This window comes from Parus major, chromosome 4 (genome assembly GCF_001522545.3).
Source record: "Parus major isolate Abel chromosome 4, Parus_major1.1, whole genome shotgun sequence".
NCBI lineage: Eukaryota > Metazoa > Chordata > Aves > Passeriformes > Paridae > Parus > Parus major.
The window spans coordinates 4,415,708-4,442,146 of record NC_031771.1 but is presented as its reverse complement, the minus strand read 5'-3'; the positions used below and the strand labels follow the sequence as shown (position 1 = coordinate 4,442,146).

General features: G+C 42.3%; 1 protein-coding gene across 4 annotated transcripts in view; it reads right to left on the bottom strand.

Moving 5' to 3' along the window:
* Positions 1 to 2,314: 2,314 nt before the first annotated feature.
* Positions 2,315 to 26,439, bottom strand: part of METTL14 (methyltransferase like 14) — a 65,023-nt gene continuing 40,898 nt past the window's right edge. For 3 of the 4 annotated variants that reach the window (XM_033513858.1, XM_033513857.1, XM_015624039.3), the window contains 11 exons: positions 18,604 to 19,195; positions 18,406 to 18,494; positions 17,587 to 17,674; positions 13,411 to 13,491; positions 12,952 to 13,039; positions 10,793 to 10,883; positions 9,174 to 9,315; positions 7,833 to 7,925; positions 7,048 to 7,164; positions 4,643 to 4,853; positions 2,315 to 3,768 (listed from right to left, as the gene is read on the bottom strand). In XM_033513858.1, the coding sequence (XP_033369749.1) occupies positions 3,455 to 3,768; positions 4,643 to 4,853; positions 7,048 to 7,164; positions 7,833 to 7,925; positions 9,174 to 9,315; positions 10,793 to 10,883; positions 12,952 to 13,039; positions 13,411 to 13,491; positions 17,587 to 17,674; positions 18,406 to 18,494; positions 18,604 to 18,669 (1,380 nt within the window). In that variant the 5' untranslated portion in view covers positions 18,670 to 19,195 and the 3' untranslated portion in view covers positions 2,315 to 3,454. Of the gene's footprint in view, positions 3,769 to 4,642; positions 4,854 to 7,047; positions 7,165 to 7,832; positions 7,926 to 9,173; positions 9,316 to 10,792; positions 10,884 to 12,951; positions 13,040 to 13,410; positions 13,492 to 14,860; positions 14,947 to 17,586; positions 17,675 to 18,405; positions 18,495 to 18,603; positions 19,196 to 26,439 lie in introns of those variants that run through there. The other variant, XM_033513859.1, reaches the window with a different exon arrangement.

Sequence of the window (26,439 nt, the reverse complement as noted above, 5' to 3'; positions counted from 1 at the left end):
AAGGAGCAGAACTCCAAGAAAAAGAAGATGCTTCTGACATTTAAAAGAAGTATTTTAGTGAGGATGTGGCAGGGCATGGCATGACTGATGGTGGCGCAGTAAGCTTTGTGTATCTGCTTCTCTCCTGAAGAGAAGCTTTGGAGTTAGACCTTGGCATGTGCTCAGTAAATGTCCTTTTCCACAGCATGTGGAAGTGAGAAGGAGAAAGGCTCCTGAGCACAACTCAGACTTGGGCAGAGAATTTACTGAAGTGTTGTGCAGGATTTGAACTGTGTCCTTGATGATGGAAATTTTATTTGCTGGGACAAGTAAAATTATGACTGGATCAGGCTCCATGAGATGTGCTGGAACTGGCATTGCTTATCACTGAAAAATCAACAATTGTATGTAGCAAACAATGTCCCTGTCCAAAGGCTCTATTGCCACACACTTCAGGAACTGTGGGAATTCCAAAACCTTGCTTCTTGCAGCAGGGGATGATCTGTGTAATCAGTGAGAATGCTGTTGTGTGCATGCCAAGATGGGGCTCTGAGCAGGTAGGGTTTGTAAAGAGACAAAACTTTTATTAAAATACATAGCTGGGAAAAGCACAATCCTATTTGGATCACTAATACATTTCCAGTCTGAAACAGAAATAGAAAGCTTTAATCTTAAGATAGTACTTAAATATTTTAGTTCCTTAGCAGGAGAGAGGAAAGGAACTCACATTTTTCATTTCTGGTAAAACTATTGTAAAATCTTGGTATGTTTATTTTTGTTTGTGCTACTTTAAAAAAAAAAACCAACTTTTAATATATCTCTTTTTTAATATTCTATGAAATTCTAACAAAAAGGTGCTTATCAGCAAGCTTTATTGTCCTTGGTTAACAAAGGTCAAGGTCAATAAATTTTAATTTGTTATGAGGGAATTCAGTGATGTCCTTCAGTATTTCAGCTAATGGCATTATGTGCCTGGATTCCTCAGTGTTCTCTCAGAANCATTTAATAAAAGTGGAAAGGAAGAAACTCATCAGGCTTTTTTCTCTTCCAAGAGAGCAGGCTCAAATGAAGTCTTTGTTTACTTGTGCTAAGTGAAATAAATATTCATCAGCTCAGTGATTGTGAGCCTTATCCTCCCCTTCCTCTGGAAGTGCAACAAGTGAGAAATTAACTGACAGCCACTAATAGGATTAAAAGCTTTTCATCTCTGGTCACCATTTCTGTGTGGTCCAAATCCCAGTGACCAAGGAAATGGCCTGATGTTCTTCCTGTATAATGGGGCATGTGGGACTGTGTCTCACTCCAGTACTTCCCAAGTGTGACCTCTCCCCACAGGGACATGGGCCAGGATTTGGGAGCGCACTGCCCTGCCTTGCTGCCTTACCTGTGCAGCCTTGGTCAGTCTGTCACTGCTCAAGTGGCACCTTCACACGAGCAGGGGCAGTGCTGTTCTTCATGGAGGACAATGCAGAGGTGGAGTTCCTTGTCCATTAACCTCAATTAAAACATTCCATCAGTTGCTCATTAACAACACAGACATCAGACTTTGCAGGCAAAGGTGCCCATCCAGACAGCTCTAATCTAACACTTGCTGCAGCACTATTCTTTTTTATTTCCCTTACAGTAACTGAGCTGTTTCTGCTTTGAGGGGAGGAGCCAAGAAACCTCCATCACCTGCCACTTCCAGTCAGTGAAGTCTTGAGCAGCACCACAGCTTCTGCAAACTGATACAGAAGCACATCAGATCCCCTTGTTCTGAACCCTCCTCTTCCCTTTAGCCTAAGTGTATGTTAAGAGCAGCCCATTCACTGAACTACCAGTATTGGGCATGGAACTGAAAGGGGGAAATGGAAATGAGCGTTTTCCACTCAGTGAACAACAAGAAAATATTTATCCATGGCACAAAAGCAGTGTTCCTAAGGTAAAGTGCCATTATTTTTTGAATAACACCACAATGAGGGCAAAAATCACCAAATAAGAAGTGTCCCTACTAGGGCATTTACCTTCTCTCTGTTCCTTACAGACTGTAGCAAACTTGACCAGTGACCAGATGAACATCACCTTTAAAACTCCCCCAAATCCAGACACTCTCCAGATGTGCACATATGACAGAGGAAGAAACAAGCTGTCAACAACAGGCAGTTTCCATTGGCACCACGGCAATCCCTGCTCAACACTACCAAAGCCAGGGAGTTCCCCGGCCCGTCAAAACCTTCCAAATCAAAAGAACACTTCCAGTCTACAGCAGCACAGAGGAAACCACTTGGCAATTCCAAAACCTCAAGGAGAACAAACCCACAAAATATTAAGAAAGATATTTCCACATCAGCTTTGATAAACATGTTTAATAATCTGCTACTTTACAGGACAGTCATTTAAAAGCTGGGTTTTGAGAGCAACACTGAGACTTGAACGCCAATTTTCCAAAACCCACACCTCAGACCTTGAGACATCAAAAGCCGGGTTTGTTCAGCCTACCAAGAACCACACGAGAAGCTCAGAGCTGTGGTTCTGCTAAAAACAGACATTGTACCTAGGGAAGGGGGTCAGTGTCCTTCCACACTGCACTGGATCAGCAACAGCCCTTCCCAAATGTGTGCCCACCCTCAGGCAGAGGCAGCGCTCAGTTCCAGCCGTGTTCCACAGGCTCACACCGCTCCGTGTGCAGTCCTCGCTCTGCAGTGACGCTGCTGCTCCTCCCTCCCTCCGGGGAACAAAGGTGCTACAGACACACGCTGGGGAAAATTCCCACCCCAGGAGCAACCCAGGCCTGTGCACAACTTCTGGGCTGTACAGAAATGCACAACTTGGTGCTCTGCAGGAAGGACGACACACAGCTGCACAGAACTGCCACACTCCCCACCACTGACACCACAGGCGAGTGCAGATATACCACAAATTAAAAATTAACCTTTTCCTATTCCCAGGAATAATTTGGGAAGTTTAAACCAAATAAGAAAAAATAGAATTCTATTTATTTCATTTGCTTCTTGGTTTCAGAGAAGTTAAAATAGGTGTCAATACAGACACAGCACTTTTTCTTCCATAGGACAGCAAGTCTGCTGTGACCATGCAATTCAGAACTGCATTTTGTGCCCGCTCCACCGTATTAATGCAATCCAGTCCAAACCCAAACCTCCAAAGATGGAGGAGGAATCCGTGTTTAGGAGAAAATGCAGTTGAAAAAGCAGTCTCCACATTGCAAGGTTCCTAAGGGGTGAGCAAGGGGGTCACTTCCATCCTACCCGTGGTGTGAAGGGCTGGTGCTCTCTGCTCTGAGTTCAGTGCTGCCTGTGCAGGACGTGGCCGGGCGAGGGGCTGTGCCACACCTGCAAGGCCGACTGTCTGCAACGGCGTGCACCAAGACAATTGTAAAAGTCATCTGCCTTGAGTCCCCAGAGGAATTCACTGTAGGAAAAACAAGACTACAGACAAGATTCCGAGGCGTGGGCCGGGGGAAGCAGCCGTCACCTCCTCAGCGGGTTGGGAATCCCCCTCGATGGGTCCCTCCACGGCCCCCTCTGAAGCCGCCCCGCTCACCGCGGAAGTTGGTCCTGTTCCTCTCCCTGCCCCTTTCTCCCCGTCCTGCCGAAGTCCCTCCTCTTCCTCCTCCCCTGGGAGCTCCCCCGCCCCGGTCAGACTTGGACTTGGGCGGCGGGGACTTGGGCCGCAGCCTCTCGATCTCCTCGGTGCAGCCGGTCAGGTGGGAATTGGGAGCCGTGAAATACGAGGAATACGTTTCTGCGTTGAAGTTGCTGTTTGTGAGGGTGGGTCCCACCGTCAGCCAACCTTGGGAACAAAACCACAGTCAGCAGCAGCAACAACAAACTTCAGGCTTCACTGCAGAACTTCTCCCAGGGAATGAGCACCCAAGAGAGGGGGAGAAACACTCCTCTACACATCAGTGACACCGAACAGAATGAAAGTCACCTCTAGGGTCGTTGCAAAGTTCAGATTTTAGCTGGGTATTTCTAAGGGCTTATTTTCATTTTCTAAATTATTTTCATTACCCATGGCTGTGGCAACATTGATGCTGTGCTTTCACCAGCCCCTACCCCTTCTTCCTACTTGTCCATATACCACAACAGTGTTTTTAAAAAGCATGGAAGTTCAACCAGAGTAACCTGACTCTGTGAGACACTGACACACAAAATCCACTGGCAGCAGGAGTGAACACCTGAACCATGTGTCCTGATCTGTGCATTTCTTGCACTCTGCACCAGGCCAGATGCAGCACCCACTGTGAGATACTGCATCTTCAGACACTGGCAACAGCACTCAGCTCATAGGGGTTGAAAAGAAAGAAATCACTTTTCTGAGAAGTGTAAACATATGGGAGAAAAGGAATCTCAACTGGATTTTGTTATGCTCACTGATGAATTAAACACGAGTGGGCAAAAATATTGGTTAACAAAAATCCCTCTTCTGAAAAAACTATAGAAATAGTATATAAATAGTAAATATAACTATAATATATATAATATATAGAAATTATAGTTGTCATAAACTTTCCAAACAACAGCTCTGTGACTGACAGGTTTCCACACACACCAAAAATGTATCTCTTAGAGATCTGCTGCCTGATCTGTAACACAGATCTGGAAATCTCTTTAGGAGCCTGAAGTGAGTTTCAGTGTTTGACCCAAACCAGCACAGCAGTTACCTGGTCGAATCGTGCTGTCCCTCCCAAAGAGGTGAAGCCGCCGTCGCCCGAGGCAGAAATGCTCAATGATGTGGAAAATCTCCACGGGTTTCTCAATGTTGCCGATCTCAGGCTCCTCGGTGATGATGAGGTCGATGTCCACGTTGGCGTGGATGAAGTCGCCGTCGGTGCTGCGGCGCACGGTGCCCTTGATGCCCATGAGGCAGTGCTCCTGCAGACACACAGAGCTGTCACCTGTCACACCCCTACTGCTGTGCCACGTGAGCACAAGGGACAGCAGGGCAGTTCTAAGCACGGCACACCCCGCTCTTAATGGAGAGAAATGAACTAGAGCAGAAAAGCTGGAGCCATTTGAGAACAAAGCAGAGCAGTACTTCAAGCTGAAGCTCGATAAACTACACCAGGAGGTGTGTAAAGCAAGGCTGAAGTCAGGTATTTGGACTTCAATTACAGAACTTTAGGCTGGAAAGGCTGAGAAGTCTCCACAAGGCAGAAGAGAAAAATGTGATGGCAAGGGCAAGGAATGGTTATTAATTATGATTAATACCTGTCTTAGCATTCTGATCATGATTTCATTAATAATTTAGAAATTATTTTATAATTTTAGAAATTTTCAGTCATAAAAGAGGGAGTGGAAATAAGATGTACTTTTTGATACTGTACCTCTGTTAATAAAGTAGCCCACAGAACTCCCCTCAGGTTGCTTTCCAGATCTTACTGCATAAAAGCCCACAACTGCTATCACACGGTCAGGGCACTCTCAGGCAGCTCATCAGCATTACAGGTGCTCCTGAGCTGTAACATGCATTGCTTTCCTTCCTGCTACAACACTGCAGACCAGTTTAAGTGAGTGATATGTGGCACCCATAACTGAGGAATCACCATGATTGTTCCAGGATGAAAAGAGGCTCCTACATACTCATTTCAGAGCTGTTTCTGGGAATATCAAACTTGGATGAGCCACGTTCCCCAGGATCAAAGACTCTGACTCACTAAGCGCCACCAGATGGCTCAGGAAGCAGTTGAAGACAAGAGCATGTAATCATTCCCAAATTTTGGAAAGGGTTTGCAGAGTTGGTGGATAAACACGCAAGGCACAACATCAGACCTGGCAAATCTGTGCAGATGGTATTGCACTCCAGCAACACAGGTTTGGACCTGGAATCTACCTGAGTGAAAGGCAGGATACTGCCAAGCAAATCATCCAGCAAGCCAAGCCTCCTCAGTCCAGTCCTTAGGAGAACTATCCCAAACATTTGACTTCCATACCACACACCATGTCACTCCCAAACACCTGGAATCCTCTGACAGGTGGAACAGCTCTGAGCACCCATGGAGAGATGCCTCAGCCCAACAGAGCAGAAGCTGCTCTAAGCACTGGCAAACACAGCTTGCCAACAGTGTTTGTTTAGTCAGAGCAAACTCGCTCCGTTTTCAGTTCAGCACAAACAGTGACCTCAGCCCAACTCTCGCTCCATAAACAGAGCAATTCCCCCATATCAGAAACTATTTTTATTTGCTAAACAAAGACAAAGTCCCCTCAAATCCTCCTGTGTTAGTTTTAACCTTGCCCTCACAAGCAAACTTCACATATTTGCAAAACTATTTGCAATAAACACACAATATTTATACTTATAAATATTTATAGTTAATACAACGCACTTTCAAACAAACTTCAGATTAACGTAAATGCAAGTCAAAGAAAGATTGCAGATATCCTAAAGGGAAGTTTATACTCCCAACAATGGCCAATTTGAGACAGACTTGAGGATGTTTAATGCTAATGAATGATTAATGAATGAGGAAGGAGTCCTGATGTTCACTGACACTTGAAATGAATAAATTGCCAACCAGCTCTCTGTACCCAGTAAAACTGTCAGTTACACTCAAACATGCCCAAACCAATTATTTATGAGTCCCATTTACACTTCTCTAAGTTTCTGAACAACAGACATTTTAAGTCACAAACCAGAACGCTTTTTTTTCTCTGCACCTCCTTCAATACACATCCTCCACCAAGCATTTAAAAAACAAATGTTTGTTTTACACCGAGCTGATCCATTCTATCACTTGTGCTGTACAATCACCTCCAGGAAGGCAGGAGATGCTCTCTGAGCTCTGGCTCCCCCAGACCTCTCTTGGGTCCAAGCTCTGGGTGCACACCTGCTCATGTGCCTTTAGAACCAATAGCCAATCTCCTGTAGTTACACTTTATTTTGATTCAGTTAAAACCTACAGATTTAAAGACTTCTTTTGACAATGAATTTAGTCAAATCCTATTGCTAAGTTTAGTTCCATAAAATGTGCTTTTGCAGAACAGAACTTGGAAGTCCTCTAACACCGGGTGTGTCATTATCACACAGACAGAGAATGGAAACAGAGGGGGAATGGAGCCAATCCTTTACCTTGGTTCTTTGGAAGACAGCCTTAGGGTCTAGAGTCTTGGTCTTGCCAGGGTTGTTCTTATTTGTTTTAATCCAGCAAATGTCCTCACATCTTCTGTAACCCCATTTGCGCAGACACTGAATGTTACAAACAAGTAAAACAGTTCACACCACACAAAAACATCAAGTGACCTGAACACTCATTTAGACACTTGACTTTTCTCATTCTAAGACTGTCCAGCTACCACAAACCCATCTATGACCAAACCAAATCTATCTGTCCAACTTCAGACTGAAAAACAGCTGAAGCTGTTACATAGATCAGTAACCACAGGCTGCCCTTAAACAGTTGCCTGTGAATTGTTCTCATGGAAAGCACTGCTCGACTAAATAAAGAATGTTTCAGCACAGCAGGAGCCAATTGGGAATTCTTAGTGCAGCGTTTCCCTGGCACACAGAAAGATGACAATTGTATCTCAATTTATGAAACAGTAGGACCTTTCTCCTAGCATGAAGATTTCTGGCAGAAAACTACTGAGACTTCTGTTAAGAAAGTTGTGACTTGGCAACCTGTTCCTCTGTGAACATGCACACATCAAAACCAAGACCCCAAGGAATTATGCTTCCTCACATAGCCAGTGACTCATCTGGACATTTACAGTATTTAAACAGTTAGTGCCATTTAAAATCACATAACAAAACATCCCTCTGTAGTTCGGGCTGAGAATTCTATACAGGGAAAAGTCAAAGATAAAAATAAACTCTGAAGCCTGCCCCTGATAAATTGAATTAAAACAACATCTTACCACTCGGCCGAGATCCAGACCCTCGCCTGAGCCACACCACAGAAACACAAATGACCTTGGGGCTGCAATTTCTTCAATTTCCAGTTTCATGATCTAGTAATAATAAGAGCAATAAAAGCGTTCCTGAGTTAAATATGAATCACCAGTTGTATCAGGAAGAATATCATGAATCTTGAGGAATTGTCACAGAAACCATCAGGAAGCACACCTGGGGGCCCAAGGGAAGCAGGGAACTAATTCCTTGTTTTGCTTTGCCTGTGTGCATGGCTTTTGCTTTCCCCATTAAACTGTCTTTGTCTCAAGGCATGAATTTTCCAGCTTCTACCTTTCCAATTCTCTCCCTGATCCCACTGGTGGGGGAGCGAGCAAGCGGCTGTCTGGGATGGAACCATCATAAACAGAAATTCTACCTTTATAAAAAAATGCTAGACTTAGAAGACCAATACAACCCAAATTATCTCCTCAAATCCCTGCTTTGTTTTATCATTCTACTGGCAGCAAAAATATTTAATACAGAAGGAACAGTACTGTTTCTTTTCCTAAGTACTTACATGAGAGTTGTGAAGCGGATCTAAAAATCCCAGCTTAATTCCTATCAATAAATAGGAAAGATATTCTCTCCATTTTCACTTTCAGGAGAAGCAGCCAGAATTTGTGGGAACAGTGGTTCAACAATGGCAAATGAATAACATTCAAGATGAAGTAACTTCGGATGCAAAGCATCTGTTAGTCACTGCAAGCTGAAAAGATTCATCTCTAACTTGCAAAAACATCAAATCAAGCCTCATTCAGTGCCTCTCTAAGGAAAAATAATGCAATAGGAGCCATCATAAGAGCATGTAACTCCAAACCAGTAGGGTGAGTCCTGCCTCCAACACTCCAGTTTTTCTGTTAGGATGGAATGCCTCTTCCCTGGGCAGCACTTTTGAATAAACACCAGAGAAAGACTTCCACAAGTGAGGTTTATCTCTTTTGTTAATTTTCTAGGGATTATTACTGGTTTGACCATTAAAATTTCCTGTTCAATTAATGCCTGGAGAATGGAGGAATGTCAGTAAAGCAAACTTAGCTGCACTTTTTACTAGAAGACCAGCATATTTAAGAGCACACGTTAAGAAGCTCAAGAATTTCAAAAAACAAGGGAATATTTTCAATGGACATTTGGTATTTCAACAGCCAAAAATCAAACAGAAAGCTCAGTGAAGGTGAGGGCAGAGAGAAAACCCGTTATTAATAAGTTAAATTTTTCAGCCAGGCTCAGAGAGAACAAAAAGTTGTATTTACTAAATTCAATCCTGAGGCTATTTGCTTAAACAAATGTATGAAATGTTCTTCACTTACATCATCCCAGGTCCAGCATTTTTCATTGGCAGTAATGCCAGTCTCTCGGTAATATTCCTCCAATGGTGGCTCCAGGAGAATCACATCAAATTTGGACTTCAATTCCCTAATATCAAAGGCTTCCAAGTCTGCTTGCAAATACCTGTTCAAACAGAAGATGCCAGACTGCTTGGACAAGGTGAAACAGTGGCCTGGAATCTACACTCCACACAGCCCCTCTGTGCGGCCAATTAAGAGCAGGGTCTCCTGGGTGGGCTCTACACATCAAATGCTCAAAACCCAGAGGAGATCCATTACACATCCTCACTTAATCGAGGCTGGATGCTATTGCATTGTGTTTTTTAAGTAGTCTTAATAAACAGTCTTCAGGACTCAGCAAGCAGGAATCAGATGCCAACTCAGACTGTACAACAATACCTCGTGCAGACTCACTGCACTTTCTGTACACCCATGGACTGCAACAGGAGGAAACAAACATTTAAGAAGCAGTCACTCACTGCCTGGCTAACTGGGAAAGTGGGATATTTTTAGAATGATTCCAAATACTGGAAACATTGTTACTTTTATATAGTATATATGTCTTCCTCTATTCCTGTACCAAGCAAAATTCCCCTCACCTTGATTCTATTAAATACACACTCACACACTTACAACTCCCCTCCATACCTGTACAGCACTCACTGCTCTATCACTATCAAAAAATTACACTGCCCTCACCTAAATTCCTTTGACCTTGGTAAGCTACCAGTAGACCACCACCTTCACCTTCCCAGAAAGTGTGTGGAAGAGATTCCATATGTGCACTTGGAGCCATCAGAAGGCAGCATTTCATTATTGGTTTTCCCCCTTTTGTACTTCATGACCAAAATATGTCTCCCTTAGAAGATAAGGCTGAGTCCTGCACTTTGCACTCAGAACTATTTCATGGGGTTTTACGTGTCTATCATTAAATAAGGTGGATTTTTGTGGTATAGATTAAGAGTCCTGCACAGGACAAACATAAGGTTAAATTCAGAGAGATCTGAATCCCTGGAGTAACACGCTGCACACTGAGGCTGTGTTTGACATTCAGCATAAACTCTGAGGCAATTCCAAGTCAATAAGGACAAACGACTTCCAGTCAGCTAAACACTGTTGTCTTCAACTCCAAAGCAATTGATGAATACTGAGATAATTAGCTGAACACTCTACAAAACCCAGCTGCTCCAAGAAAAGCTAAGGTTGCAATAAGAGGCCAATTTTTAAAAGCTCTTCTTGCTGTCATAAAACACACGGTAACGTGGGATTCACCACCACATGACATTCTTTTAGTTCCCAAATTAAAGCCTGCAGCCAAATCAGTTGACAATTTGGTCTTTAAAAAAATCAAAGCTTTAGAGACTATAAATAATCACACACCAGAAAGAAAATCTAGTTTATACACTGCATTAAACATCTAGATTAAACTAACAAAACCAGAGTGATCTTACTCTTCCATGCTTCAATTGATTCATTTGTATACACAAACAGAAACAGAAAATGTAAATTCTAAGCAGGTGCTGAAGATAGAGATTTGCAAAGCAGACAGCTAACTTCAAACAGGTCTGGAGAAGAAAGGCATTTTCCACAAGAACACTTACATGGGAGGAGTGTTAGATTTAGATATCAGCTCATCCTTCAATCTGATGAGCTCTCTAAGTTTTGGATATTCTTCAAACCTATCTGCTAAGCCTAAGAAGAAGAAAACATGAAGTTAACAACTAAACAGAGTAAATCTCTTATCAATTAAGCATTGTCCACTATTCTGAATAGGTGCAAATGTTAATACTTAGCCTCATTTTAATTTTTGTTAGAACAAAGCAAACCCTTTAAAGCAGTTTTTCATTCAGTACTTGACAAAAGCCTCCTGCCCTCACCCATCTGATCAGGGCTGTTAGTGATGCAGTGTCTATGCTCTGATCTTCTCCAGAGCACTACAGTGGATGAGGGATTCACAACTCCAGTTACCAGACCAAAACAACCTTTCATTTCAACTTCCATTTCAAAGCGCCAGGATGGTGAAAGAAGTTATTTTGGTTTTCCCCCCATCCATAGATTTCTATTAAGATCTGACTAACATCAATTCACAGCACTGTCTGTGTAATATTGCATGACTGTTTCCAAGGTGGCACCTGGAGTGTGGCTGGTTCCCTGGGGAAACCCTTTCACTGAGATTTGGTGCTGTGGTGGCAGTCATGAAGATCTGAACACATGTTCCTACATTTACCTTTATGATGTCAATTTTCCAGCCTTTCATGTGTACAGAATGCAAAGGAGAGAATCCTCATTAGGTCTTTTGCAGCAAATGTTGTAAGAATGCAATGATAAAAGCAAAGTTCTCAGTACCTAACCTTTATCATCTCTTGCTAGCTGTGCATAAAACACCTAAAAGTTATTTCCATCCTTTTCCTTACATATCTAACAGCTTAAAACTACTTTGTTCTCCTGATTTCCACCACTGTGCTGCTTCCAGCCATTTTAAGTCCAATACCCATGGGCAGCAGAGACAAACTAGGGTTTGAGGGTTTTCAATCAAAAGTTTTCAATCAAAAGTCCTCAAACTAGACCCACAGGTCTCTGCCTCTTTTCCAACAGCAACATCAAAAAGATACAGCTGGCTGTTCCAGAACCACTTGTTTTTCTTTTGGCCACATCCACTACCCCTCAGCAGAGTTGTGACTGTGGTGGAGGAAACGTGTGCTCACCAAAGTGCAGCTTGACACAGCTCAGCCCCCTTCAAGGCTCTGGCCCAGCTGCTGCTGCTGCTGCTGTGTTCATCTCCACACCAACTCCTGCAGAAGTGTTTGTCCTGTCCCTTGCCCACCTGCCACACAGCAGAGATGCCATGGCATACAACAGGGGCTGCTGCTTCCCATTTCCAGGAAGTGTGAAACTACCTCAAGGACATCACTGTGAAGCCCAAGTGCTTTTAAGATAAAGATGCAATTGAGTCAAAACAGCCCATTTTTTAAAAAAACTCTCCAGATGTGTTTCACAGATGCATTCACAAAATACAGGGAAGAGTAAACCAAAAGCAGAGGCAAAGGAGGCAAATCAAACCTCTTTGGGCTGCCATCTAAAAACACAACCCCTTGCTCAGGCAATCTTACACCTGAGAAAATACACAGAACTGTTGCATAAACAGCAGAGGGAGATGTCCTGCTCCTTTTAAAAATCAAATTCCAGGCACCTATTCTGGGAAATAAACCCTACAAGCTTAAATTCAGGCCCAGTGTAGCATCATTTCAGTAGCAAGTCCTGTCTGGATACATGTAAACTTGAAAAGCAACAAACTCTAAACCTGGGCATTCCAACCAGCTGTCAGCAGTTACCTCATTTAGCTGGGAAACATTATCCACATTGCTTCCTAATTGAAATGTCACTATTTCCCACACTTTACACTCTTAAGAGGCAATATGTGCCAGTAGACAGGTGAACTGTAAACTTCCAGAGGTTTCAAGATCTCCTCATTAAACTCATCTACTTTCTGGAATAAAAAGAGATTAGTTTAGGGAAAAAAAAAATCTTCCTGGTGAAACACTTTCAAGTAAAATCAAGGCTAAGAGCAGCCTTGGTAACAAGGACCTCCATGTTTCATAGAGATGTCTATTCTGATATAGATGCACACTGAGACAAAAAACTAGGAAAAGTTTGTGTATCTCTTCTCAGCACTTCCCAGAAACTGTAAGGATTTTAAAAAGGGGAAGAACAACAAGTGCTGTTGAATCAAAGGAGTCATCACTTCCTGGCTGTGACTTACCAACATCTCTGATGAAGTTCTGGGGTCTGTGTCCTGTATCCACAAAGTGCTGGCAGTAATCGTTGTGTGGATTTAAGCTCTGAGTGCCCTGGAGAACAGGAACAAGTTCAGTGAGAGCAACAGGGGATAACTGGACATACACAGATACACTGTACGTGTCAGACTGATAAATGAGAAAGCAGATTGTCTTTTTAACATGCTTTTTTAAGTTTCACTCATCAAGACCATCCTTTTAGCTCCAAACCAAGCCCACCATTCCTGCAGCTCTTTGTGAGCTGCCTCAGAACAATGCAAACACCAGTTACAGTCAGATCCGTCACAGGCAACTTCTGCACCTGTGAGTTCCAAGCCAATAGTTCAGCTTTAAAGCTGTATTTCAGATCCCAGCAGTTGCAGAAACAGTTTAACACAACTAGTCCACCTTTGACTACCCCTCTTCCAATGGCAGAAGCAGCTCACCTTAAGAAAGGTACTGGAATCTTTGTAAATCTCTTCTTCATAGGGCAGGTTTTCTTCATCTTGCTGCAGCTCTACTTCATCCTTGGAAACAGAGCAGGGTATTACAAGTGTGCATACAAGATTGAGCTGTTTCTGTCCTTTCCTTAAGAAGCACAATCATAATGAGAAGTGGGCTGCCTACAAACAGCAGATCCAACTCCAGTGCTGAAGAGGGGAAAAAAATTACCCATTCCCCAAGAAGTCTGCACCTGTCTCACTAATGAGGAGAGTGTTACTGGGAAAGGCCCCTGAAAGAAGGGAAAAATAAGAACCCTTTCACTTCCAGCCCCTGACAGTGCTTTACAAGGTGTAGAACCTTACATTTTTGTCCCACCAAACTTTCATTCCTTGGACTGAAAGTATGGATTTTGTTGAAGTTCTTCTGCAGCAGAACTTCTGAGCATTTATATCCACCCAATCATCTCTTACTTGCCAGTTTTAGCAAAGCCCACGCTTGGCAGAAACAGCTCATGGTACAAGTCAGTATTTCATCTAGACTGTCCTTAAATGTAACTTTAACATTCCTATTCTATAGCCCAAAATTTACATTAAAAATATCTAGAGAGCCGCTGACTTTTCATTCAGCAGATTTCTGGGATTCAGAGATCTGTTACACCCATATGTACTCTGAACATCCAACAGAGAACTCGGAACAGAAACTCAAGAGAGGCTCACCTCACATCACTTTCTGCCTTCCCACTGATCCTGGATCAACCCAGTACACAGATTCATAAAACACCCAAGTACAACAGAAGAACTACTAATTGGTATCACCTGCCAGATTATTACAGCTCTATTTACCTTATGCTAGCTACATAAGCTATCTGAATGCAGAATAAAAACCAAAATGTTGTCCCTCCCAATTCTCCCAATTCTGATCTCTCTAAACATCAAAATCTTTATCTGTTATTTCCACAGTGGAGCTCTGAAACAACTTCTGAAATGCCTGATGTGATAAATGGGTCACAGTTTCCCCTTCCCATTTCAGGTGATGAACTCAGAGATACACAGTCTTTTTGCTTGTCTGTTTAACCAGATCAAAAAAAAGAGATTACTATCAGAAACAGCAGGAGTGTTTGCAAGGAAAAGAAATGTACAGACAAGCAGCAGCAAGTGTTGTTCAGGCCAAAGAAAAAAGCTGAAAGCTTGAGTTTTACTAAAACCTGCTTATACCATCCTAAGTTACACCTGTTTCCCTCTTCCATCTTTCTTTAAATCTTGTCCTCCTGATGCTAAGCACTCATTAGATACCTGAGTCACCCCAGTTCTCTTTATGCCTTCATAAGTGATTTAAGAAAAGTCTTATGGCCACAAGCAAAAGCCCACACCACCAACTTTCAAAGGTAAAGGACACAGTCCCAGCAGAGACATAATGACAGAAGCAGTAACACAAGGTACTAGGTTCCTGTACATTACTTATCCCTGTTCTCCAAAGCATCTGCTATCGAGCTGCTGATCTGGGGAAACAGAAACTCCCCACAAGATTAAAACAGTTTGTTTGGAATGACTGGAGATACATGTAACCCATGATTCAACCAGCCTCTTCAGCCTCCACAACAATGGCATGGAAACATCCCAGGCCTCTGCTTGCACAAGCCAAGCTGAAGAGGGCAGTCACAAATTTGGCTGGCAGACAGCAAAATAGAACCACAGGTGGTTTTGTACTCCACACAAAGAGAAAATTCCACACACCAGACACTCATACAGGTTCAAACAATGGAGTCAAATCACCTGGGGAAGGCAGCAGGTGGAGCAGCACTCAGCTCCCAGAGGGTGGTGAAAAGCCTGCCAGTGGCAGCAGAGACTCTAATCCCATTATAAATCACTTTCAAACACAGGGAGCTCAACTAACCCTGGGACAACTGTAGCAATTCCACACGGAAAGACTATTTTAGGAGTTCTCCAAAACCACAACTCAACTTTCTGACTTCAAAATATCCATTATTCATTTTTCCTATAGTGCATCTCTTCCCTATCACCCACCCCCCAAGGCTGGCATGGCACAGCCAGGCTCCAAGACTGGAGTCAGTGCTGCCCTTTGTTCTCACATCAGCCTGAGCCTCATCAAGTACCACCACTATAAATTCACACTTAATCTACAAAAAAATAAAAATAGAGATACAAATAATAATAAAAAATCACCAAAACACATTGCTTTTTTTCTTTTTTTGCATCAGATGTGCCTATATGGCTGAGAAAAGTAAAATACTTCACCTTTTATCTCAAAAACTGCTCTCACTCAGGTTTGAGGGTACATTCATTTCCACAAATCTGAAGCCAGGGTACAGAAATTTTACATCATTTCAGAAGACTTACCTGATCCTGTCACATAGAACCAAACACTGCAAGTCAGGGACATAGACACAAGTCCCTTCACATCAGAAATACCTCTGATTTCCCCAACAAAAACAGCAAACTTGGACAGCTTGTCCACAACACTGCAAGTTAAGTCATTATTGCTTTTGTCTAAGGTGCATCAAACACAATGCAATAGGGCTTGACACCTTAAGGATCCAGATTTTTGTACAAGTTCATATTACAGGACTAAATTTAAGCAGGCTCAGAGAGCTCAGGAAAAAGTTACATAAATGCAGATGGAATTTTACTGTTCTCATCTCCTTGCCAATAAGGAATTAGCAATGCCTGCAGGAAACAGCTGATGACTCCACTATAGATGTTCTGCTCTGGGGTTTCAAGTTTCTTGAGTCTGCTGATCTGCTCGACTGAACTTTTTCTGAGCTAGTGTTATTAAAATATTCCTCCATTTCAACAATACAGAAAAGTCTGGCCACTTGCAAGAGGTTACAGCCCACCTCAGGGTAAGTCTTCTCCACAATGATTAAGGAAATCTCAATGGTGGGATTCATGAACTTTGCCAACCCAAGTGACTTATCCATATATACTTCATAGGTATTTTGGTGAAGAAGTAAAATTAATTGACATTAATTGATCACTAATGCAAGAATAAAAACCCTGCTTCACAAACACCCTTCTACCTCATGGTGACAATTTCTTCACTGAAAAGGATGTACAGACTAACACTTAGCAGGTTAAAAATAACATCTGTCCCTTTACAGAGAGACTTTCAAAATAAATCATCAAAACCCATCCTATCATACATAAACTTTTTAGTTTAGTAAGATAAAAGATGGACATTATTACAGAAAGATTGACAAACCTGAACACAAATGTAACATGACAAAGGCTTTCTATTTAAGAAACGACTATTTCAGGCATCCAGGAGAATAGCAGACACTGCCCTATTTCATAAATACACTGACATGGATTCGATTTAACCACAGAAACAAGGTTATTAGGACATGGAAAAGAGGGAGGAGGACATACACTGCAACCAGATCCCAAAGCAAATCATAAAGACAGCTGTATCATAATCATGCCTTTGTTTCATCTCTTTCCATCTCTCATCTTGGCCAAAACATTACGTTAGGAGAAAGCTGTCAAATAGCTTTGGGATGAGCATTTGAAAAGTGAAGGGCATGACAGTTTGACACTTCAATGACCATGCAGGCATTTTGGTTTGTTTTTTTCAACCTAACTTTTCCTGGACATTTTGGACACTTAAAAGTACACCCTGAACCAAGCCTCTTACTTCCAGTTCCCTTAGAATCCCTTGTTTCTTCCCAATCATCCAGAACTGCATTCCTTGGCACTGCACAGATGAATCAAAGACACCCTCAGCCTCCCTTGTCTCATTCCATGGCTAACTGCAGGCTTTCCTTCCGACACAATGAAATTCTGGTCAAGATTCTTTCTGTCTGTACCCCAGCACACACATTTTACCACCTCTTCCCACAGCCAGCCACGGCTCAGTGCTGTTCCCTGTGGGCACTCACACCTAGGCCTGCCTCTTCCTAGGAGCAGCAGTAATTAAGCCTCCACACACACACATTTGGGTTTGGTGAGTGTACCTATGCCTATGTCACACTTGAGGTGAAGTGTGTAGCACCTGTGTCCTCTTACACTTCTGCAGTGGAAGGCATCAAGGGAGATGCCACTGTGGAACACACACATTAAATGATCTATACACATCACATTTACTTGAATATGCACACACATTTTCTAAGCACCTCAGGGACTCAATACCAGAGTTATTTAACTGTTTCCTCTTTTTCTTACCTTATATTCTTCAATCTCTTCCTCATCAGCTTCTCCCTCATCTGGATATTTACGTTTTGCATTTGGTGCAGAGGTATCATAAGCAGCCCTAGGAAGAGCCAAAAATCCTCATAAAAAAGTTTCAGTCTCCAAAGAAAAGTGTTAGGAATCTTGATAATTTGCCTTGACTGCATGTTAAAAATTTGAAACTATTTCAAATCATGATACATGAAAAGCTGTTTCCCTCTCAGTATATTTGAGTTCAGCACAACTTATTTAGGACAGAACTCTTGAAAAGAGTCATTCCCTTGCTTTTCTCATTTTTCTGCTCAGAAAAGTAAAGCTTACTTTAACCAATGCACTGCAGCTACAGAATTAAGCTCATTCCTCTCCATTTTGCTGCTGTAAAAGGTACAGTTTGCTTTACCCCAAAGCAGTTTCTCTACAAAATTAAGCCTGTTCACACACACAAGTAAGAACTGATAAGCAGTAGCTGCTCTGCCCTAGACATATCCGTAGTTTCACGAGAACTTTCGAACTGAACTGTGCTGACTTGTGCTTAGCAAAAGCACGAAAGGCTCTGGGACCCAAGCAGACGGCCCATTCTAAATGCAGATCTCGGTTTTCCTATAGAGTAGCTTTTTAACACCAGAAACAAAGTCAGCCCGTATTTCCAAGCTGCTCCTAGAAAGGAATAACTAGACCCTACTCGGCTTAGTCGCGGCTCTGAGTTGACTAATTACGGAATTTTCTTTCACCGAGCGCAATCCCATCGCATTTCCCGGGCCCGTACTCCCATGGAGCCCCAGCCGTGCTCAGCCACCGCCCTCCGATACCGACCTGCAGGTCTCCCTGGTTTCCGCGATCTCCCGCTGCTCATCCTTGCTGTTGAGCACGGCGCCGATGCTGTCGGCGTTCTCGGCCCCCAGCTGCAGACCGGGAAACACAAAGTCACTCCGCGGCCGCCCCGGCCCCGACCCCCCCGCGGGCCGCCCTGGGTCCCGCCTGGCCCCGGTGCCCGGCTGCTCCCGGCCGTACCTGCTGCGCCAGGAGCTGGCGGCGGAGCTTCTGCCGCTCCCGGATCTCCTGCAGCCGGCTGTTCATGGCCGGCACCGGCACCAGCCCCGGCCCCGCTCCCGCCGCCGCTTCCCGCCCGCGCGTCACTTCCGCGCGCGCTATTCCCGCCGGGAAACGCCGCCGGCAGCCGGGCCGTGCCCGCTGTGTGTGTGTGTGTGTGTGTGTGCCAGCAGTGTGTGTGTGTGTGCGTGTGTCTCTGTGTGTCTGTCTGTGTGTGTGTCTGTCTGCCCGCTCTGTGTGCCAGCAATGCTCGGCTCCCCGCAGGCGCTGCGCTGCACTCGGGCCCTGTCACAGTCGGGACCGCTTAAGCACCCGGGCGGTTTTCCTAAAGTACATCCCTTATGTCCAGTTCCAATGTCCTGTGTGGCTATTCGCAGGTTAACCTTCGCGCTCTGCTTTCATCTCTTCCTTTAGAAACTTCCGCTGGGGGGGAGAAGAATCTTCGAAGCTCTTTTCATCTGATTTTTGGTGTCTTCACCGCTTCCTCCTGTCTCCCCTGTCCTCTGTGCTGTCTGTCTGGGAATGTATCTAATCCATATTTCACGCTGACTTTCTGAGTGAGAATGATTCAGAATGAAGATGGAAACAAAAGCCTGTAATAAACGTCAGTCCCTATGTCTCACAAAAAGAAACTTAACAACAGAATAAAGAAACATTACAAATTATCCCGCAGCTATAATTCATGCTGATGTTTGCTCTCCTGACAAGGACCAATTCTTGCCGTAATTGCCGGAGCAGGCAAGAGCTGAGAGGTGATGCTCAGCTCCCTGCTACACACGGCGTGCTGTTCCTCTCCTGGCTGCTGAGTGCCAGATTATGGCTTCAGTGATACAAAATGTTATTCTCCTTTTCCTGAATGTGCTGTATGTTGTGTACATGACAATGACATTCTGCAGGTCACACTGAAAACTGAGAAAGATGCATGAAGAGAAGGAAATGAAAGAAGTGCAAATAAATACAAAAAGAAACCAATTCCAGCCGCTCACATTTCTCAGTGACACAATATCCTAGAGATATGATGGAGCTTTTGAAATGTTAAAACTCTACAATACCAAAAGTTGCATTTTCTATCTCCTTAGGGAATACATTACTAGTTACACTGCCCTATCTGTGGAAATGTTATGGAAAAGAAATGCTCAGTAGCTGTCTCATGCTACTGTACAGTGCTTTGATGTTGTTGGCTGTAATGAATACAGTACAAATCTCTGCACAGTAACAAAATCACTTCCTCCTGGATGTGATCTGATGAGGTCTGTGGGAGCCTGCACTCCATTTTTAGAACTGGTTGCTAAGATGAGCTGATCTTTACAAACATGAATGGCTATGAAGTTGTTCTGCTGTATGCATGCACTCTTTCACAACAAAAAAGTTGAATTTTTGGAGAATGCTCCATGCCTTTCTACTCCCCTGTGCATGCTGTGGTTTCAGCTCTGTGAGCCTTATATCCAGCCTGTGTTTCTGTTAAGGGAAGTACCAGACCAAATTCTCGCTGGTCTAATGGTGACTAAGGACTTGGTGGAATTGCCATCGACTCTGATCCATTTTCCAGACTTTTTCCTTCATATTTATGAATCCAATTGTTTCCTCATCCTGTTTTTATTTAGCTGATTATCCCTGAGTACATTACCTTTCACTTCTCTTTACTGACACACATTCAATCTTTTTAATTATTTCTCTTGTTGGGATAATTTTGAATTCTAATCCTGTCCTCCAGCCTACTTGTATCCACTTCCAGCATCAGGGGCTTGTGCAATAAGCAGATATTCTCTGCCACTTTGTTTAACCATTTATGGCATTATAAAGTATTTATAAAACACCGACAAATCATTTTATTCACATTCATTCACACCCATTTGGGAATTGTCTTACACTGATATATTCAAGTCTAGACTACTTAAATATATATATATTCAAGTCTAGACTACTCCATTGAGGAAAAAACTCTTACTTATTTTGTGTCAGTAGAAATTATTGTAAAAGTTTCACAGAATTAGACCCAAACTGCTTAACTTAGCACCGTTCTTTCATTTTAATTGTTCTTCACATCTCAATATGTAAACTACATTTGTGCCCTATTAGATGCTAAATAAATTCAAAAACTAGAAGCACCAAATGGACCAAACAGATGAAATGAGAAAGCTTATCTCTTCACTCAGAAGAGATATTTAGAAAAACAGAAAATACAAGAATATTTTATAACAGAAAAATGTATGTTAGTGTGGACTAACATCACACTCTTATTTTATGTCCTTTCCCTCCACACTTTCACTGAAGTACCTAGATCTACCTCTTTAGAAATGTCTTTATGAATTGTTACCTCAATTTTGGAGCCTGTTTTGAACAAGTGACAGTATCCCAGCACCCAGTGACCGTGCCCACGCTGGTTTTTCTACCCCTGCCTTAGGCTGTGCCCCCGCCAGAAGGTAAATCTGATTTAATGAGCCAACTGCAAAAGCACCACACCCAAGAATCCTTACAAACTCACTGCAGCAGCTGCAATTTTGTTTAAAAACCTATTGCAAGTAACTGAGTAGCAGCAGAGTGTCTATCAGGCGAGTGCTGCCTGTCCATCCAGCCCAAACAGAGCCTTCATAAACACCCTGCCAGAGGCTGTGGATAATTTGCCTGGCATGTGCTGTGATTTCACACTTCATCTAGATCAAATTGCATTGCCACTTGATCCAGCCTTGGACATGTCCTTTGTGATGGACACAGAGCCTTGATGGTGGAGCTGCTGCCCCTGCACCAACTGCTTGTACCTGAATGTCACCAGTGATGGGAATTTTCAAAAAGATTCTGTAACTCCTTTGCTTTTGAATGGCATCATATTTCGTTCTACTTTGTCAGCAAGATTAAGTGACTTGCACACAACAGTTTAAAAAATTATAAAGTATTTCTAATTCCCTTACATGGAAGAAACTTATTTAGTTTCTTAAATGGCCTGAACTAAACATTTTTTTGGCTTCCTCTCAAGCAATATCCAACATTGCTGGAAGAAAACCAGCAGGATTGGAGCACAGTTAGAGAAGCTTTTTGAACAGAACTTTGTTTTACTGAAAAATGTGGACAGGTCAAGAGTGAGTTTTAAGACCTTGCACTGGATTTGTTTAACTGCTGGGAATAAAAATAATTTCTACTTTCAAAAATTCCTCTGATCAGTATATTTTGTTCTAGAAATGTCACAAACTACCAAAATTATAATCTATATTCTTAATTCAAGATATCCTATTTACAGCTATTCAGACCTGACATTAGGAAGCATTTCTTTATGAGAGGGTGGTGAAACACTGAGCAGGCTCCTTGGAGAGGGGATCAATGTCCCAGGCAGTCTGTCAGTGTTCTAGAGGTGTTTGGACAATGCCCTTAACAACAGCCTTTAACTTTTGGTCAGCCCTGGGGTACTCAGGCAGTTGGACCACATAACAGTCTGGTCTAGTTTATTCTATTCTAGAAATTCATTGTATTAATTTGAATTGTAAAAGATAAGATTTGGCCTTTTTACATTTCTTCATTCAAGTCCCACTTCATTTGGAGATCAGGCAATACTGGCTTCTCATCACATTCAGAGAATGCTTTTCAACAAAAATATCTGTGTACACGCCTTAAAATACAGCATGTAAAGAGAGGGTGGAGTGCAGCTTTGTTTCCTTGCATCTTGCCTTGTATTGACTCCTTTTCACTTAGATACTGCCCCCTTAGTGAGGCAGGAGCAAATCTCTAGTAATTATACAATCCAATGGTATTATTTGTTCTACCACTGAGCTGAATGTGATCCCCTCAAGAGCACTACAGATCTAATGGCATGACACCTCTTGGCTTTACTGTTACAGACCAAATCATCAGTGTGAATTGGCAATGCTTTGAATAAAGAGCCAGATTTCTGTGTTGAAGTGTGTTGGTGTCACACACATGTCAGTGTTCACTGACTTACAGACTTCACTCTACAAGCACAAGATCAGGAAATGTTAGGTAATGCTTTCCTGCTTCCCCAGTGCTTTTCACACAACACATTAAAATTATAGTGCCAGTTTTATCTTACAGACATAATCTGTGTCCCATCATGCTTGCAAAACAAGCACATTTATATTTATGTTTACATGTGGTACTTGAGCACATTCTCTGTCTCAGAGCTGCTTGGTTTGTGCTGACTGGCAGTAAGGGAGGCTGAATGACATCATACAGAATGTGACAGAATATGTACCCTGAAAACCTCCTGTGTCTGACATCTCTGTATTCCAGAAAACTCATCCTTATGTATTACCTGACATACTCAGTGCTTTAGTTTTCAGTATTATTTAGTTTTTCCTGGCTACCTCCATAGCTAAGTAAATGGGATATTTGCCATCAGCATGTTATTTGTTCAAAGCATTTTAAAATACAGCCCTGAATTTATTGTTTATCTTCTTGTTACTCTAGAATATGGCTTGTATTTAAACCTTAGAGAAAGGAGTTTTTCTGTTTTTCACTTTTCCTGGATCCTAGGAAATTCAGAGAGAAATTCAGGAAGAAAAACCCACACATACAGGGAAAGAAAAAAAAAAAAAAAAGTGGACACATGGACTACACATCATTGGAATAATTTCCCTAGGGAAGTGTCCCAATATTGGACACTTTTAAGGGTGCTGGACCATCCTGTCTAGGCTGTGCTTTTGCCAAGAAAATTTGGATCAGATAGTCCTTGAGGTCCTTTCCAACATGGTGTTCTGTGATCTTATGATTCAAATTGCAAGTCCACCTCCTACAGCTCCCAGCACAAGTTACTTATTTGATTTCTAAGGGCTAAATTAAAGTGCTGCTGAAGCTAATGGCAACACTCTGAGATGAGACCTGGTTCCAAAATGGAGTAATAATCATAATAAAGGAAGGAGAGGTTTGAAATTATACAGCTGATAAAGTTAAGAGTACTTCTGCTTCAGACAACAGGACATTTGGTCTGGTAGGATTAAAAGACTTGCCATTAGGAGGTATTGTGTAAGATAATAATATTTAAAAGTCTAAAGTAAAAAAAAAAAAAAGTAGGATGTAGTGTAATACAACACTTATTCAAAAAATAAATTGAGTGCTAAGCAGATCAATATGAAAACAGAAGTCACCATCTATGTTTTGTATAGCTGTACCTATAGAAAAAAATACGTTGCTCTTCATAATCCAATGGGCCTAATTTTAATTTTTCCTTTTACTTGACATATCATGATGTCAGTAAGTTAGAACATGTAATTCCACAGAGCCATTAGATTATCAAGGAAATAGCAACGGGGAAATCACAATGATAGGACAAGAGGGATCTGAGGAGATCAGAAATGAAAATGAATAAGGGAGGATTTAGCCAACAATGATGATTATAAGCAAGCACTTTGTTTTGCCAGTAGTTCCAGCAGTGGAACTTTCCTGCTTTGCCCCCTTGTCACCCTTCCCACCCGCATTCAGTGGCAATCAAGGCAATCTAAGTTCCAGTCTGCCACAGGTCTGCACAATGCCAGTGCTGTTCTAACTACAGGAGACATAATTCAATAGTGCAAAGGTAACTCTGATCCCAGCTGGTACAGAAACTCCTCAAAACTGTACACAGGGTCCCCACCTTTTTTATTTTAAAGCAAATGTGTCTGCATTGTGAAATTTTAACTACATTGGTGGAAGGAGGCACAAATACCAAGTACATCTTTGTGCATCACTTTATAACAATCAAGGTGAAATGGTTGCTACAGCTCTGTATATATTTGTGAAAGCAGGCTAGGAACTACTGGGATCTCTATTTTTTTAAATTGTACAAATATGGGCATCTAAGGCATGTATCCATAATGCACAATATTGTCTCACTAATATAAGAAGATTCACTGGTTCAATGAAATTATTAACCTATACAGCCAAGAGACCATGGATTATAAACACTCATCAATCTACTCCCCTCCATAGCAGTTACACTTCTCAATTAATTGAAATTGCAAGTAAAACAAAAGATAATTTAAAATTAGTCCTCATGCTTTCAATACAAACCAATAAATCCCAGTCTCAGAGACTCAAGTAAGTATAAACTGCTTTTTTTAGCTTTCCCTTCAGTACGTATGAGAATATGTGTTCTTCGAAAAAATACTAATATTCTTATCCAAAACTACTACTAATGATAAGAGAATGAAGCCTTTGCAATATCTTCCTCAGAAAACAAATATATTTAAAATAGGAAGGATTAAATTTGGGTAATGCTGACCAAGGATCATGGCATATATGTAGCTCAGCACTAAAGTAATTCCTGCATCCCTCTGAAACTCTGCAGAAAAAAATGTCTTTACAAATTGTGTGTGGGCTGCTGTTGGAGGTAAGTGTAGCAAAAAGCAGAAATGCCTCATTCCACTGCTGCTAATGAGGAGGTGGAAAACAAAAACACAAACCAACCCTGCCTGCCTCCCTTTCTGTGGTTTGGAATTTTCACTGCACTTACACTTCACTACAATGAAATGCAGAATCCTCAAACAGGTATTATTAAGAAATGTTTTCAGAAATTTATCTCTGAGCAAAGAGAAGACAAATGCTACCATTGCAGACATAAATCATTGGAGGCAGCTACCTGGATTGTTTGTGAGAGAAGAACTTATTTAAACAAGTGCATTTATAAAGCATTGTTTACCCCAGGGTACCTTCCACACATGAATGTCACAGGAAATTGAAGAAGGTCATATATCTCAGCTCTGTGAACCAGTTGTCCTCAGTGACAGGGGATGTTTTGTATAAATAAGGCTTAATCCTGCTCTGTGGCAGGCTTACCTAATGTTGACTCATTTGCAAGGACCACCTTGTATAAGAAAAAGAGTCAAAAATGTATGTTTTATGATGAAGAAAACACTAATTTTTTATTTTTTATTTTTTCAGATTCTGTGTCCTTTGGAGGACTGTCTCACCAAATCCCACATAGACTCAGGGTGGTCAGGTTTGGAACTAAAGTTCCACTTCTCAGCAAAACTCCATTAAGTTTGTTTGTTAACAAATGTGATTTTCTATACCATTTCTTCAAAACATCCTCCTTGGCCTATTCTTGCCTCTTTAAATATACTTATTTATAGGCTGGCTACACAGCCTCCCCTTTCACCCAGTTAACAGACTGCAACATATGGGATGCTGCCTTTAGTTCCCATTGCAGCATCAGGAGATAAAGCAGCACCTCTGCTGTGTTTCCACAGGCAGGCTGGGGCTGTCCTGCTCTCACACTCCAGTCTCACTCCCCACTCTGCCACATGGCACCGCACACTTGGGATCTGCTGAACGCTCCTGCTGTGACAGGAGCATAAGGAGTGCTTGGAGGTTGCTCAGGGAAGCAATACCAAAGCAGGCTTAAACCCCAGGGCATGAACACGCAAGTTCCTGGGTGTTGCTGAAATAGTAGTGACACCATGGACACATCCTGTCTCCAGCACTTCAAAGTGTTACACCTGGAACTCCTGTAACTCGCTTTACACAAGCAACAGAAACTGGTGCCCAGTTTTAAACCTTGCAGTTTTGACTGCAGTTACTTCCAGTGTTGAGCACATATACAGCTCTGTACTGATCTCCAGGAAATCAAGTTTCTTACTGCCTTGTTCCAGGAAAACAGGTTCTTTATTCCCTTCTAATACAAACTCAGCTCCTTGTACAAGAAAGTACTTAACACTTTAAAAAAGCTTTTCCTGTGATCTCATTACTGTGCACACTGTGTTATGTGCTAATGGAAACCTCATCAATTACCGGCTGTTCAGCTACATCCTGTGCAATGCAGGGTCACCCTATGGAGCTTATATGGAATTATGGACAAAAGGCCTATTCTCTTCC